This window comes from Salmo salar, chromosome ssa14 (genome assembly GCF_905237065.1).
Source record: "Salmo salar chromosome ssa14, Ssal_v3.1, whole genome shotgun sequence".
NCBI lineage: Eukaryota > Metazoa > Chordata > Actinopteri > Salmoniformes > Salmonidae > Salmo > Salmo salar.
In genome coordinates, this window is record NC_059455.1 from 47914757 (window position 1) to 47931484 (window position 16728).

Consider the following 16728-nt stretch of genomic DNA (forward strand, 5'->3'; position numbering starts at 1 on the left):
CTCTTCCTGGGGTTTATTATGGATCCCCATTAGTTCCTGCCAAGGCAGCAGCTACTCTTCCTGGGGTTTATTATGGATCCCCATTAGTTCCTGCCAAGGCAGCAGCTACTCTTCCTGGGGTTTATTATGGATCCCCATTAGTTCCTGCCAAGGCAGCAGCTACTCTTCCTGGGGTTTATTATGGATCCCCATTAGTTCCTGTCAAGGCAGCAGCTACTCTTCCTGGGGTTTATTATGGATCCCCATTAGTTCCTGCTAAGGCAGCAGCTACTCAAAATGATGTCAGTTATCCATTTTTAAAGCATTACAACACAATTTACAACAGATTTCAAATCAATCAAATCAAATTGTATTTGTCACATGCGCCGAATACAACAGGTGTAGACCTTACTGTGAAATGCTTACTTACAAGCCCTTATCCAATAATGCAGTTTTAAGAAAATACCCCCAAAAAAGTAAGAGATAAGAAAAACAAATAATTAAAGAGCAGCAGTGAATAACAATAGCGGGGCTATATACAGGGGTTACTGGTACAGAGTCAATGTGGAGGCTATATACAGGGGGTACCAGTACAGAGTCAATGTGGAGGCTATATACAGGGGGTACCAGTACAGAGTCAATGTGGAGGCTATATACAGGGTACCGGTACAGAGTCAATGTGGAGGCTATATACAGGGTACCGGTACAGAGTCAATGTGGAGGCTATATACAGGGTACCGGTACAGAGTCAATGTGGAGGCTATATACAGGGTGTTACGGTACAGAGTCAATGTGGAGGCTATATACAGGGGGTACCGGTACAGAGTCAATGTGGAGGCTATATACAGGGTACCGGTACAGAGTCAATGTGGAGGCTATATACAGGGTACCGGTACAGAGTCAATGTGGAGGCTATATACAGGGGGTACTGGTACAGAGTCAATGTGGAGGCTATATACAGGGGGTACCGGTACAGAGTCAATGTGGAGGCTATATACAGGGTGTACCGGTTCAGAGTCAATGTGGAGGCTATATACAGGAGGTACCGGTACAGAGTCAATGTGGAGGCTATATACAGGGGGTACCGGTACAGAGTCAATGTGGAGGCTATATACAGGGGGTACCGGTACAGAGTCAATGTGGAGGCGATATACAGGGGGTACCGGTACAGAGTCAATGTGGAGGCTATATACAGGGGGTACCGGTACAGAGTCAATGTGGAGGCTATATACAGGGGGTACCGGTACAGAGTCAATGTGGAGGCTATATACAGGGGGTACCGGTACAGAGTCAATGTAGAGGCTATATACAGGGGGTACCGGTACAGAGTCAATGTGGAGGCTATATACAGGGGGTACCGGTACAGAGTCAATGTGGAGGCTATATACAGGGGGTACCGGTACAGAGTCAATGTGGAGGCTATATACAGGGGGTACCGGTACAGAGTCAATGTGGAGGCTATATACAGGGGGTACCGGTACAGAGTCAATGTGGAGGCTATATACAGGGGGTACCGGTACAGAGTCAATGTGGAGGCTATATACAGGGGGTACCGGTACAGAGTCAATGTAGAGGCTATATACAGGGGGTACCGGTACAGAGTCAATGTGGAGGCTATATACAGGGGGTACTGGTACAGAGTCAATGTGGAGGCTATATACAGGGTGTTACGGTACAGAGTCAATGTGGAGGCTATATACTGTGGGTACCGGTACAGAGTCAATGTGGAGACTATATACAGGGGGTACCGGTACAGAGTCAATGTGGAGGCTATATACAGGGGGTACCGGTACAGAGTCAACGTGTCAAAGTGCAGAGGGCACCAGTGTCGAAGTAATTGAGGTAATTATGTATGATTTCACATCATATTAGGTGTTTGCCCACAGTTAATCTCTCCTCAATTATTCCCACATTATTTAGATTAAAGCAAAACATAAGACATTTATGCATTGTATTAGATTGTTTTATATTGTATTGCTTTGTATTACATTGTATTGCATTGTATTGCATTGTATTACATTGTATTGCATTGTATTGCATTATATTACATTGTATTGCATTGTATTGCAATGTATTACTTTGTATTACATTTTATTACATTGTATTGCATTGTATTACATTGTATTGCATTGTATTACATTGTATTGCTTTGTATTGCATTTTATTGCTTTGTATTGTATTACATTGTATTGCATTGTATTACATTGTATTACATTGTATTGCATTGTATTACATTGTATTACATTGTATTGCATTGTATTGCATTGTATTACATTGTATTGCATTGTATTGCACACGCGCACATTATTAATCCAGTAAGTATTTATACGTTTTCCTTTATATTCAGATATTAATTTGATGTTTGTTTGATTTGATGTTTGCTTCTCACCCACCTACATTACAATGACAGAGGTTTCAGTCTTCACTCTCTCTCTCTCTCTCTCTCTCTCTGTCTCTCTCTCTCTTTACAACACAAAAAACAACTGACTTTACTTCCTGTTTCCTGTGGACGTTGACGAATCACGTCGCAGCCTGTAATTTAGATTACAGCCAGGCCTCCTGTAGACAATAATTACCTAGGTGTTACCGCTGAATAATTATGTGTTTATTTTGGCTGTATTAGGGTTTTGGCTGTATTAATGTATTCTGCCACACACACACACACACACACACACACACACACACACACACACACACACACACACACACACACACACACACACACACACACACAGTATTGTTCTGCAGCACAGTGTGTCAGGAACTCTTTATCATCAGCATGCGTTTTCTAATGACTGTCAAGTTAATGTAGGTCATGTGTCCTGACGTATATATATATATATATATATATATATATATAATGAGTAACCAAAGTTCTTGTATATTGTTAGGAAAGTTAGATGATGAATCGGAAGTAGTGTAATAAAATCTCATATCATATTTTCATATCAACACAATACACAATACACAGTCAGCCCAATTCTGATCTTTTGCCTAATTGTTGGCAAAAGAGCTGATTTGATTGGAACAAAAGACCAATCTGTGGAAAAAGATCCGAATTAGGCTGTGTGTTTATATGAACAGTTTTTTTTGTTGTTGGTGCAAGAGCTGCCTCATCTATTTCAATCAGTATCATCATCGCGGACTATGATACCATATTTAATGTAAACAAATGTCTTTGTTGTTGAGTATTAAAGTGAGTACCTCTCCTTTCTCAGGGCTTGCCTGGTACATCAGGAGAGAAGGGAGAGAACGGGGACGTCGGCCCAATGGTAAGTCAGCCATTTTGGAATAACACCACAGTACAGATGTACAAGTAGATACAAAGCTACATTATTGGATCCAGGCTGTGTTGGTGTCACTCATAACTCCGTTGCATTGTCAGGATCTTATTGTTGATTGTTTATGTTGACAGGGTGTTATTGTTTATGTTGACAGGGTCCGCCTGGTCCTCCAGGTCCCAGAGGTCCCCAGGGTTCAAGTGGAGCTGACGTAAGTGTCTTCACCATCTCTGGTTTGAGTATATTATTATCAAATATTATATTTCTGTTACACTAGAGAACAAGCTTGCTCCATACCCTACTGTATATTATGATGACAGACGGTTTGATTGATTGATTGGTTGTTTGATTGGTTAGTTGGTTGGTTGATTGGTTGATTGGATGGTTAGTTGATTTATTGATTGGATGGTTAGTTGATTGGTTGGTTGATTGATTGATTGATTGATTGATTGGATGGTTAGTTAACTGATTGATTGGATGGTTAGTTGATTGATTGGATGGTTAGTTGATTGGTTGATTGATTGATTGATTGGATGGTTAGTTAATTGATTGATTGGATGGTTAGTTAATTGATTCATTGGATGGTTAGTTGATTGATTGATTGGATGGTTGGTTGATTGATTGATTGATTGATTGATTGATTGATTGGATGGTTGGTTGATTGATTGATTGATTGATTGATTGGATGGTTAGTTAATTGATTGATTGGATGGTTAGTTGATTGATTGATTGGATGGTTAGTTGATTGGTTGGTTGATTGATTGATTGATTGATTGGATGGTTAGTTAATTGATTGATTTGATGGTTAGTTGATTGATTGATTGGATGGTTAGTTGATTGATTGATTGATTGGATGGTTAGTTGATTGGCTGATTGATTGTTTGATTGGTTAGTTGGTTGGTTGATTGATTGATTGATTTGTATCCTATCCTCAGGGTGCCCAAGGCCCTCCTGGTGGAGTGGGTTCTATGGGAGGTAATGGAGAAAAGGGAGAAAGTGGTGAAGCCGGCAACCCGGGACCATCTGGAGAGCCTGGTGGTGGAGTAAGTATCCCGTTTGATTCAAATATTGAAAATCTACATTTTTAAAATTCAAGAAATAACAATAAGAACAGGTAAAACAGGCAACAACAACAAACAAAAAAACGTTTCTTAGTCTTTAGTATTTTCATTGATCTATAGCAGTGTGTGATTAGGTTACAAATCATGGGGTGTTCATATTCCTTAATTACAGCTATAATTGAGCTTTGTTTGTTATTAGTGATAGTGGGGAATCCATCCTCTAGCTGCGTCCCCTACTGATGACTCACAGCTTAGCTTAACGACGTTCTCTTAACACATCTTCATTATCACAGTCATGGTTTAGACAGTCCTCTGAACTATTCAGCAGTGGGAAGTTAGGTTCCTTTCGGGAGAGAAGAGGATGGTGGAATATTATAACCTGATCCCAGACCTGTTTGTGCTGTTTTGCCAACTCCTATTGTCAGTGTCAAGGGAGCACAAACAGATCTGAGACCAGGCTATGTACAGTATTTCCTATTACCTGTTTTGATAAAGCTACATAGTGCTACTTAGCTTGGTCCCTCACTACAGTACACTACACTATACTACAGTACACTACAGTATACAACACTACAGTACATTAGTCACTACTCTACAGTGCACTAGTCACTACACTATACTACAGTACATTAGTCACTACTCTACAGTGCACTAGTCACTACACTATACTACACTACATTAGTCACTACTCTACAGTGCACTAGTCACTACACTACACTACACTACATTAGTCACTACACTACAGTGCACTAGTCACTACACTACACTACACTACAGTACAGTACGCTAGTCACTAGTAGGACTCTCTGTCTGGGTCCCAAACGGCACCCAAATTCCTCATATAGTGCACTACTTTTGACTAGGGCCCATAGGGTTCTGGTCAAAAGTTGTGCACATATTGGGAATAGGGAATAGGGTGCCATTTTGGACGCAAACCCTCTCTCCTCCTATACTCTGTGTCCATCAGGGACAGATAATGACAGGTAGGGAGGGAACAGGGACAGACAGGGACAGATAGTGACAGGTAGGGAGGGAACAGACAGGGACAGATAGTGACAGGTAGGGAGGGAACAGACAGGGACAGATAGTGACAGGTAGTGAGGGAACAGACAGGGACAGATAGTGACAGGTAGTGAGGGAACAGACAGGGACAGATAGTGACAGGTAGGGAGGGAACAGGGACAGACAGGGACAGATAGTGACAGGTAGGGAGGGAACAGACAGGGACAGATAGTGACAGGTAGTGAGGGAACAGACAGGGACAGATAGTGACAGGTAGTGAGGGAACAGACAGGGACAGATAGTGACAGGTAGGGAGGGAACAGACAGGGACAGATAGTGACAGGTAGGGAGAGGACAGGGAACAGACAGGGACAGATAGTGACAGGTAGGGAGAGGACAGGGAACAGACAGGGACAGATAGTGACAGGTAGGGAGAGGACAGGGAACAGACAGGGACAGATAGTGACAGGTAGTGAGGGAACAGACAGGGACAGATAGTGACAGGTAGTGAGGGAACAGACAAGGACAGATAGTGACAGGTAGTGAGGGAACAGACAGGGACAGATAGTGACAGGTAGTGAGGGAACAGACAGGGACAGATAGTGACAGTGAGGGAGAGGACATGAACAGATCGAGCCTCAACGACCCCCGTGATCATTTGGAGAGGTGGCGCTTTGGCATGGACTGAAAAGCTGGTTTACTACAAGCAGATCGACGTGCTGTAATTGGTCACATCTCTCTCCAGGGCCCCAGAGGAGAGACAGGGGAGAAGGGAGAGATAGTTCTGATATCAATGTGATAACCATGCGGATATATTCTCTCCAGGGCCCCAGAGGAGAGACAGGGGAGAAGGGAGAGTCAGGACCACCTGGAGCTGCTGGACCTGCAGGGGCCCGCGGACCCGGAGGAGACGACGGCCCCAAGGGCAACCCTGTGAGTCAAGTCACATATAACCAAACTTTATTCATTCCACTCTTAGGTGCTTTCTAGAACCTAAAAGAGTTCTTCGGCTGTCCCCATAGGAGTACCCTTTGAAAAACACTTTTTTGCTTCCAGGTAGAACCATTTTGCTTCCAGCTATAGAACCATTTTGGGTTCCATGTAGAACCCTCACAAACTAGTGCTGTTGTTTTAGTATCATTCCGTTGTATGATTCCAGCTAAAACAGATATTGTATTCTCTGTCTCTCTCCCTCTCTCTGTTTCTGTCTGTATGTCTGTCTGTAGGGTCCCGTTGGCTTCCCGGGAGACCCAGGTCCCCCTGGAGAGCCTGGAGTTGGTGTAAGTACCACGGGGATATATAAAGGGAATGGCAGGAAGCATCACAGGAGGGGAAGCTAGGCAGAGACCCCTTAGGCAGTATTAGTTGAATTCATTGAAGTGTAACAGTAGATTATGATCGATGCTAGTAGCTAGTACTGTACTGTGCCAGGTAGTACTGTAGCTAGTACTGTACTGTGCCAGGTAGTACTGTAGCTAGTACTGTACTGTGCCAGGTAGTACTGTAGCTAGTACTGCACTGTGCCAGGTAGTACTGTAGCTAGTACTGTACTGTGCCAGATAGGACTGTAGCTAGTACTGTACTGTACCAGGTAGTATTGTAGCTAGTACTGTACTGTGCCAGGTAGTACTGTAGCTAGTACTGTACTGTGCCAGGTAGTACTGTAGCTAGTACTGTACTGTGCCAGGTAGTACTGTACTGTGCCAGGTAGTACTGTAGCTAGTACTGTACTGTGCCAGATAGGACTGTAGCTAGTACTGTACTGTGCCAGGTAGTACTGTAGCTAGTACTGTACTGTGCCAGGTAGTACTGTAGCTAGTACTGTACTGTGCCAGGTAGTACGGTAGCTAGTACTGTACTGTGCCAGATAGTACTGTAGCTAGTCCTTTTCAGTGCCAGGTAGTACTGTAGCTAGTACTGTACTGTGCCAGGTAGTACTGTAGCTAGTACTGTACTGTGCCAGGTAGTACTGTAGCTAGTACTGTACTGTGCCAGGTAGTACTGTACTGTGCCAGGTAGTACTGTAGCTAGTACTGTACTGTGCCAGGTAGTACTGTAGCTAGTACTGTACTGTGCCAGGTAGTACTGTAGCTAGTAGTGTACTGTGCCAGGTAGTACTGTAGCTAGTACTTTTCAGTGCCAGGTAGTACTGTAGCTAGTACTGTACTGTGCCAGGTAGTACTGTAGCTAGTACTGTACTGTGCCAGGTAGTACTGTAGCTAGTACTGTACTGTGCCAGGTAGTACTGTAGCTAGTACTGTACTGTACCAGGTAGTACTGTAGCTGTACTGTAGCTAGTACTGTACTGTGCCAGGTAGTACTGTAGCTAGTACTGTACTGTGCCAGATAGGACTGTAGCTAGTACTGTACTGTACCAGGTAGTACTGTAGCTGTACTGTGCCAGATAGGACTGTAGCTAGTACTGTACTGTACCAGGTAGTACTGTAGCTAGTACTGTACTGTACCAGGTAGGACTGTAGCTAGTACTGTACTGTGCCAGGTAGTACTGTAGCTAGTACTGTACTGTGCCAGGTAGTACTGTAGCTAGTACTGTTATATCAGGTTAGAAAGTGACAGTATCCTGACTTGTCTTTCTGTTGTATCTCCTCAGGGATTGGATGGCTTGGCTGGAGACAAGGGAGATGACGGAGAGGCCGGTCAGCCTGTAGGTTCACTGTTGTTCTTGTTGATGTTGTTGTTGTTGTTGATGTTGGTGTTGTTGCTGCTGTTGTTGTTGATGATGTTGTTGATGTTGATGTTGTTGATGTTGCTGCTGTTGTTGTTGATGATGTTGTTCTTGTTGATGTTGTTGTTGTTGTTGATGTTGGTGTTGTTGCTGCTGTTGTTGTTGTTGTTGTTGATGATGTTGTTGTTGCTGCTGTTGTTGTTGATGATATTGCTGTTGTTGATGTTGTTGGTGGTTGTTGTTGATGATGTTGTTGTTGATGATTTTGCTGTTGATGTTGGTGTTGTTGTTGATTATGGTTGTTGTTGATGTTGCTGTTGTTGTTGATGTTGCTGTTGTTGTTGATGATGTTGTTGTTGTTGATGATGTTGTTGTTGATGTTACTGTTGTTGTTGTTGATTATGGTTGTTGTTGGTGTTGCTGTTGCTGTTGTTGATCTTTTGTGTGTTGTTTCAGGGCCCATCTGGTCCTTCTGGAGAAGCTGGGCCACCAGGGCCTCCCGGCAAGAGGGTGAGTGTCCCCGACAGGGTTCGAACTTGGGTCTCCTGCACACCACAAACCTGTGTTAGCCCTCTGAGCTAAAGCCTAAGCATTCACTCACAGAGCTAACACAATTTCCAGGTTAGAGGCAGGGTTACTCATCACCATCCAAAATGAATAGCTGTTGCTGAATTGAAATATTAGATACAATGCATTACAATACAGATCTGATTTCCACGTGTTGAATGAACAAGTCTCTGGACAAGCCAGCGTTCAGAGACGGTTGAAGAATAGATTAGTTTTGGAATAGACTATCGATATGTTTTAGTTTGACTGACCATGACGTGAAAGGAATAATCACTAAAGTTAGGATATCAAGATGTCATTTCTGCTTCTACTGCTCCTGTCCACATGAGATTAGGGATGCATCGCAAAGGGCACACTATTCCCTATTTAGTGCACTACTTTTGACCAGAGCCCATAAGTAGTACACTATATAAGGGATAGGATGCCATTTGGGACGTATTCCAGGGTGTTTCTTACCAACGTAACACTTTTACAACCTGGCCCTGTCTACAGCCATCACCTTTAATGGAGAGCAGTAAAACACTATAATCCACTACACCAATGCTGTCAAATAATGACGGGTTGGTACTGCATGGTGCCAACAATAAGGATGTGTCCCAAATGGCACCCTATTCCCTATGTAGTGCACTACTTCTGACCAGAGCCCTATGGCACACTATTTCCTATGTAGTGCACTACTTTTGACCAGAGCCCTATGGCACCCAATTCCCTATGTAGTGCACTACTTTAGACCAGAGCCCTATGGCACCCTATTCCCTATGTAGTGCACTACTTTAGACCAGAGCCCTATGTAGTGCACTACTTTAGACCAGAGCCCTATGGCGCCCTATTCCCTATGTAGTGCACTACTTTTGACCAGAGCCCTATGGCACCCTATTCCCTATGTAGTGCACTACTTTAGACCAGAGCCCTATGGCACCCTATTCCCTATGTAGTGCACTACATTTGCACTACCAGGGCCCCATAGGTAGTCCACTGTATAGTGGATAGGGTGATATTTGTGATGCAGGCTTTAACTTTTCTTTTAAATGTAAAGTTCAGTTTAAGTCAAAGGCAATTGGAACATACTGGTGTTTAGTGTGAAAGGATGTTACTACACCATCAAATCAGAGTGTTTCTGCATGGTTCTGCATTTAATGTAAAGGTTTTCCTTCACTTGTAATGATTTATGATGATGGCTCACAGACAAAGTGCCAGGTACTAAATATGTATGGTGTTAAACTAGTTAAATTGACACCACCTTACAGTCCCAATATGTTGATGCACTATGATATATATTCTATAGAAGCTATATTAAACTCAGCTTGTCATTAACACTGGGGGCTAATGGGGATGTACAGTTGAAGTCGGAAGTTTACATACACTTAGGTTGGAGTCATTAAAACTCGTGTATCAACCACTATACTAATGTATTGTCGGTTAGGACATCTACTTTGTGTATGACACAAGTAATTTTTCCAACAATTGTTTACAGACAGATTATTTCACTTATAATTCACTGTATCACAATTCCAGTGGGTCAGAAGTTTACATACACTAAGTTGACTGTGCCTTTAAACAGCTTGAAAAATTCCAGAAAATGAATTTGACATCATGAGAAAATCAAAAGAAATCATCCAAAACCTCAGAAAAAAATGTGTAGACCTCCACAAGTCTGGTTCATCCTTGGGATTCATCCCTGGTTCATCCAATTTCCAAACGCCTGAAGGTACCACATTCATCTGTACAAACAATAGTATGCAAATATAAACACGATGGGACCACGCAGCCGTCATACCGCTCAGGAAGGAGACTCGTTCTGTCTCCTAGAGATGAACATACTTTGGTGCGAAAAGTGCAAATCAATCCCAGAACAACAGCAAAGGACCTTGTGAAGATGCTGGAGGAAACAGGTACAAAAGTATCTATATCCACAGTAAAAATAATCCTATATCGACATTACCTGAAAGGCCGCTCAGCAAGGAAGAAGCCACTGCAAACATGACTCAGTTACACCAGCTCTGTCAGGAGGAATGGGCCAAAATTCACCCAACTTATTGTGGGAAGCTTGTGGAAGGGAAGCTTGTGGAAGGCTACCCGAAACGTTTGACCCAAGTTAAACAATTTAAAGGCAATACTACCAAATACTAATTGAGTGTATGTAAACTTCTGACCCACTGGGAATGTGATGAAAGAAATAAAAGCTGAAATAAATCATTCTCTCTACTATTATTCTGACACTTCACACTCTTAAAATAAAGTTACCTAAAACAGGGAAATTTTACAAGGATTAAGTGTCAGGAATTGTGAAAAACTGAGTTTAAATGTATTTGGCTAAAGTGTATGTAAACTTCCGAATTCAACTGTATATGCTGTAAATAGCTGTTCCATCATCAGCCATTGTGTTAGCCATAGCTATAGCCATAGCGTTAGCCATAGCTTTAGCCAGAGTGTTAGCCAGAGCTTTAGCCATAGCGTTAGCCAGAGCATTAGCCAGAGGTTTAGCCATAGCGTTATTTATTTTAAATGTTTTAAATGTTTTATTTCACCTTTATTTAACCAGGTAGGCTAGTTGAGAACAAGTTCTCGTTTACAACTGCGACCTGGCCAAGATAAAGCAAAGCAGTGCTACACAAACAACAACACAGAGTTACACATGGAATAAACAAACATACAGTCAATAACACAAAATAAAAAAAGTCTATATACAGTGTGTGCAAATGAGGTAAGATTAGGGAGGTAAGGCAATAAATAGGCCATAGTGGCGAAATAATTACAATTTAGCAATTAAACACTGGAGTGATAGATGTGCAGAAGATGAATGTACAAGTAGAGATACTGGGGTGCAAAGGAGCAAAAAAATAACAGTTTGGGGATGAGGTAGTTGTATGGCCTATTTACATATGGGCTATGTACAGGTGCAGTGATCTGTGAGCTGCTCTGACAGCTGGTGCTTAAAGTTAGTGAGGGAGATATGAGTCTCCAGCTTCAGTGATTTTTGCAATTCGTTCCAGTCATTGGCAGCAGAGAACTGGAAGGAAAGGCGGCCAAACGAGGAATTGGCTTTGGGGGTGACCAGTGAAATATACCTGCTGGAGTGCGTGCTAGGGGTGGGTGCTGCTATGGTAACCAGTGAACTGAGATAAGGCGGGACTTTACCGAGAAAAGACTTATAGATGACCTGGGGCCAGTGGGTTTGGCGTTGAATATGAAGCGAGGGCCAGCCAACGAGAGCATACAGGTCGCAGTGGTGGGTAGTATATGGGGCTTTGGTGACAAAACGGATGGCACTGTGATAGACTGCATCCTGTTTGCTGAGTAGAGTGTTGGAGGCTATTTTGTAAATGACATCGCCGAAGTCAAGGATCAGTAGGATAGTCAGTTTTACGAGGGTATGTTTGGCAACATGAGTGAAGGATGCTTTGTTGCGAAATAGGAAGCCGATTCTAGATTGAATTTTGGATTGGAGATGCTTAATGTGAATCTGGAGGAGAGTTTACAGTCAAACCAGACACCTAGGTATTTGTAGATGTCCACATATTCTAAGTCAGAACCGTGCAGAGTAGTGATGCTGAACGGGCGGGCAGGTGCTGGCAGCGATCGGTTGAAGAGCATGCATTTAGTCGTTACTTGCATTTAAGAGCAGTTGGAGGCCACAGAAAGAGAGTTGTAAGGTATTGAAGCTCATCTGGAGGTTAGTTAACACAGTGTCCAAAGAAGGGCCAGAAGTATACAGAATGGTATCGTCTGCATAGAGGTGGATCAGAGACTCACCAGCAGCAAGAGCAACATCATTGATGTATACAGAGAAAAGAGTCGGCCCGAGAATTTAACCCTGTGGCACCCCCATAGAGACCGCCAGAGGTCCGGACAACAGGCCCTCCGATTTGACACACTGAACTCATTTGAGAAACCAAGGCTGTTGAGTCTGCCGATAAGATACTGGTGATTACAGCTGTACAGCTGCACAATACAGCTGCACAGTATTTTCTCTTATTGATGGCGGTTATGATATCGTTTAGGACCTTGAGCGTGGCTGAGGTGCACCCATGACCAGCTCGGAAACCAGATTGCATAGCGGAGAGGGTATGATGGGATTCGAAATGGTCGGTGATCTGTTTGTTAACTTGGCTTTCGAAGACCTTAGAAAAGCAGGGTAGGATAGATATAGGTCTGTAGCAGTTTGGGTCTAGAGTGTCTCCCCCTTGGAAGAGGGGGATGACCATGGCAGCTTTTCAATCTTTGGGGATCTCAGTCGATACGAAAGAGTGGTTGAACAGGCTAGTAATAGGGGTTGCAACAATTTCGGTCCAGATTGTCTAGCCCTGCTGAGTTGTAAGGGTCCAGATTTTGCAGCTCTTTCAGAACATCAGCTATCTGGATTTGGGTGAAGGAGAAATGGGGAGGCTTGGGAAAGTTGCTGTGGGGGGTGTGGGTTAGCCAGAGCTTTAGCCATAGCGTTAGCCAGAGCGTTAGCCAGAGTGTTAGCCATAGCGTTAGCCAGAGCTTTAGCCAGGGCTTTAGCCATATCGTTAGCCAGAGCTTTAGCCATAGCGTTAGCCAGAGCTTTGGCCATAGCGTTAGCCAGAGCATTAGCCATAGTGTCAGCCAGAGCTTTAGCCATAGCGTTAGCCATAGCGTTAGCCATAGCTTTAAAGGCCCCAAAGTGTGTTCATTCTGTTCATTCTCAGGCCATTCTAGAAATTTCACCAGTTAATCATATGTCCAATGGGAAGTTATGTGCTTGATTAGCCATTTATATGTTGAAGTAAGGGATTTTGAGGGATCTTCTGTGTACATTTATATCAATTAGATATAGGTCTGTAGGTCATTGAAGCACACTGAAGCTCATCTGAGTTATAATAACACACATTGATGCCCATAACCCATATCAGGGTTTAGATAGTCTCCTTAATCAGTTTATGGTCACTGATGCTAAACCACAACCTGCTTCGAAGGCAGTTATTCAGATCCTTTAGCTACACTACCAGTAGACTATAGGCTAATTAACTGTAGCTTTGTCCCTATCTGACCTGCTGTACGCTGGCTTTGCTTCTAGTCAAGGTTATTAACCTTATCGAGCAGTTATCATGAATAGTTATTAAGTCTATTAGAAATGTATACTAAACCATTTAGACTGTTTTAACCATCTATGATTAAAATAAGTTGTAAACTGTATACCAAGCTGATGAGTGGGGTCGTTTGTCCTCCCCAGGGGCCCATTGGACCAGCCGGTACTGAGGGAAGACAAGGAGAGAAGGGATCTAAGGTAAGACACGCACGCACGCACACACATTTCCATTCGAACAAAAGTGTAGGATTAGAGTTGATGTGATGGAGACAGGCGAAAGCCTCTCAGAACTTCCTGGTCTGTCAAAGCTGGCTTCTAATTGGTTGTCACAATGGTTTAATCCTCCAACCCCTTCATCCTATCTGACGGTAAATCCATGGATCTCCAATCCTCTGTGTCTGTTCTCATGGCTGATGGATGACATCTGGTGACTGAGTTTAGGCTCTGTGTGATTGTTGTAATTCCCAAATGCTTTTGAAAGGTGTTCTCTTTTTAGGGTGAATAGGACCGAATACTTTTTAATTAATTTTTTTCACCTTTATTTAGCCAGGTAGGCAAGTTGAGAACAAGTTCTCATTTACAATTGCGACCTGGCCAAGATAAAGTAAAGCAGCGCGACACAAACAACAACACAGAGTTACACATGGAGTAAAACAAACATACAGTCAATAACACAATAGAAATCTATATACAGTGTGTGCAAATGAGGTAAGATTAGGGAGGTAAGGCAATAAATAGGTTGTAGTTGCGAAGTAATTGCAATTAAGCAATTAAACACTGGAGTGATAGATGTGCAGAAGATGAATGTGCAAGTAGAGATACTGGGGTGCAAAGGAGAAAAAAATACTAATAGAATCCTCCTGAGAACTTCAGTTCTCATAACCGTTTAGAGCCAGTTTCATGTTTTTAGATGTTAGCTATGTAGTCAATTGTATTCAACTATATTCAACTATATTCAACTATATTCAACTGCTTTCAACTGTTTTCAACTATATTCAACTGTATTCAACTGTAGTCAACTGTAGTCAACTGTATTCAACTGTATTCAACTGTAGTCAACTGTAGTCAACTGTAGTCAACTATATTCAACTGTATTAAACTGTATTCAACTGTAGTCAACTGTATTCAACTGTAGTCAACTATATTCAGCTATATTCAACTGTATTAAACTGTATTCAACTGTAGTCAACTGTATTCAACTGTAGTCAACTATATTCAGCTATATTCAACTGTATTAAACTGTATTCAACTGTAGTCAACTATATTCAACTGTATTAAACTGTATTCAACTGTAGTCAACTATATTCAACTATATTCAACTATATTCAACTGTATTCAACTGTAGTCAACTGTATTCAACTGTAGTCAACTATATTCAGCTATATTCAACTGTATTAAACTGTATTCAACTGTAATCAACTATATTCAACTATATTCAACTATATTCAACAGTTTTTCCCACTTCATAAGTCTAAATTATAGATATATCTGTATTCTATACCTGTAAGATAAAGTGTGAAGATCAAAACGGATTTTAAAGTGGCTTATTTCTCTGGTTCCTCAGGCTATATAACGCATCCCTGGAAGGGAGTCATGCTCAATTTATTTAAATGTTGCTACTGTGTGGCTCCTCAATGAAGCTGAAGGTTTTGATACAGTGTATTACAGGGTGAGGCTGAAGGTTTTGATACAGTGTATTACAGGGTGAGGCTGAAGGTTTTGATACAGTGTATTACAGGGTGAGGCTGAAGGTTTTGATACAGTGTATTACAGGCTGAGGCTGAAGGTATTGATACAGTGTATTACAGAGTAAGGCTGAAGGTATTGATACAGTGTATTACAGAGTGAGGCTGAAGGTTTTGATACAGTGTATTACAGGATGAGGCTGAAGGTTTTGATACAGTGTATTACAGGGTGAGGCTGAAGGTATTGATACAGTGTATTACAGGGTGAGGCTGAAGGTATTGATACAGTGTATTACAGAGTGAGGCTGAAGGTTTTGATACAGTGTATTACAGGATGAGGCTGAAGGTTTTGATACAGTGTATTACAGGGTGAGGCTGAAGGTATTGATACAGTGTATTACAGGGTGAGGCTGAAGGTTTTGATACAGTGTATTACAGGGTGAGGCTGAAGGTTTTGATACAGTGTATTACAGAGTGAGGCTGAAGGTATTGATACAGTGTATTACAGGGTGAGGCTGAAGGTATTGATACAGTGTATTACAGGGTGAGGCTGAAGGTATTGATACAGTGTATTACAGAGTGAGGCTGAAGGTATTCATACAGTGTATTACAGGGTGAGGCTGAAGGTATTGATACAGTGTATTACAGGGTGAGGCTGAAGGTATTGATACAGTGTATTACAGAGTGAGGCTGAAGGTATTCATACAGTGTATTACAGGGTGAGGCTGAAGGTATTGATACAGTGTATTACAGGGTGAGGCTGAAGGTATTGATACAGTGTATTACAGGATGAGGCTGAAGCTAGTGGGATTGAATGTTGTGATTGTGTATTACAGGGTGAGGCTGAAGGTATTGATACAGTGTATTACAGGGTGAGGCTGGAGCTAGTGGTATTGAATGTTGTGATTGTGTATTACAGGGTGAGGCTGGAGCTAGTGGTATTGAATGTTGTGATTGTGTATTGCAGGGTGACGCTGAAGCTAGTGGTATTGAATGTTTTGATTGTGTATTGCAGGGTGAGGCTAGAGCTAGTGGTATTGAATGTTGTGATTGTGTATTGCAGGGTGACGCTGAAGCTAGTGGTATTGAATGTTGTGATTGTGTATTGCAGGGTGAGGCTAGAGCTAGTGGTATTGAATGTTGTGATTGTGTATTGCAGGGTGAGGCTAGAGCTAGTGGTATTGAATGTTGTGATTGTGTATTGCAGGGTGAGGCTAGAGCTAGTGGTATTGAATGTTGTGATTGTGTATTGCAGGGTGAGGCTAGAGCTAGTGGTATTGAATGTTGTGATTGTGTATTACAGGGTGAGGCTGAAGGTATTGATACAGTGTATTACAGGGTGAGGCTGAAGCTAGTGGTATTGAATGTTGTGATTGTGTATTGCAGGGTGACGCTGAAGCTAGTGGTATTGAATGTT

At 42.3% G+C, this 16728-nt stretch overlaps 1 protein-coding gene across 2 annotated transcripts in view; it reads left to right on the plus strand.

Annotated features, from left to right (window-relative positions):
- LOC106569492 (collagen alpha-1(XI) chain) overlaps positions 1 to 16728 on the plus strand; it is a 177051-nt gene that overhangs the window by 149976 nt on the left and 10347 nt on the right. For both annotated transcript variants that reach the window (XR_006758848.1, XM_045694502.1), the window contains exons 45-52: positions 3198 to 3251; positions 3418 to 3471; positions 4196 to 4303; positions 6149 to 6256; positions 6550 to 6603; positions 7935 to 7988; positions 8466 to 8519; positions 13771 to 13824. Coding sequence is in view for 1 of the 2 variants with exons in the window: in XM_045694502.1 (XP_045550458.1) it covers positions 3198 to 3251; positions 3418 to 3471; positions 4196 to 4303; positions 6149 to 6256; positions 6550 to 6603; positions 7935 to 7988; positions 8466 to 8519; positions 13771 to 13824 (540 nt within the window). In the remaining variant the exon portion in view is untranslated. The remainder of the gene's footprint in view (positions 1 to 3197; positions 3252 to 3417; positions 3472 to 4195; positions 4304 to 6148; positions 6257 to 6549; positions 6604 to 7934; positions 7989 to 8465; positions 8520 to 13770; positions 13825 to 16728) is intronic.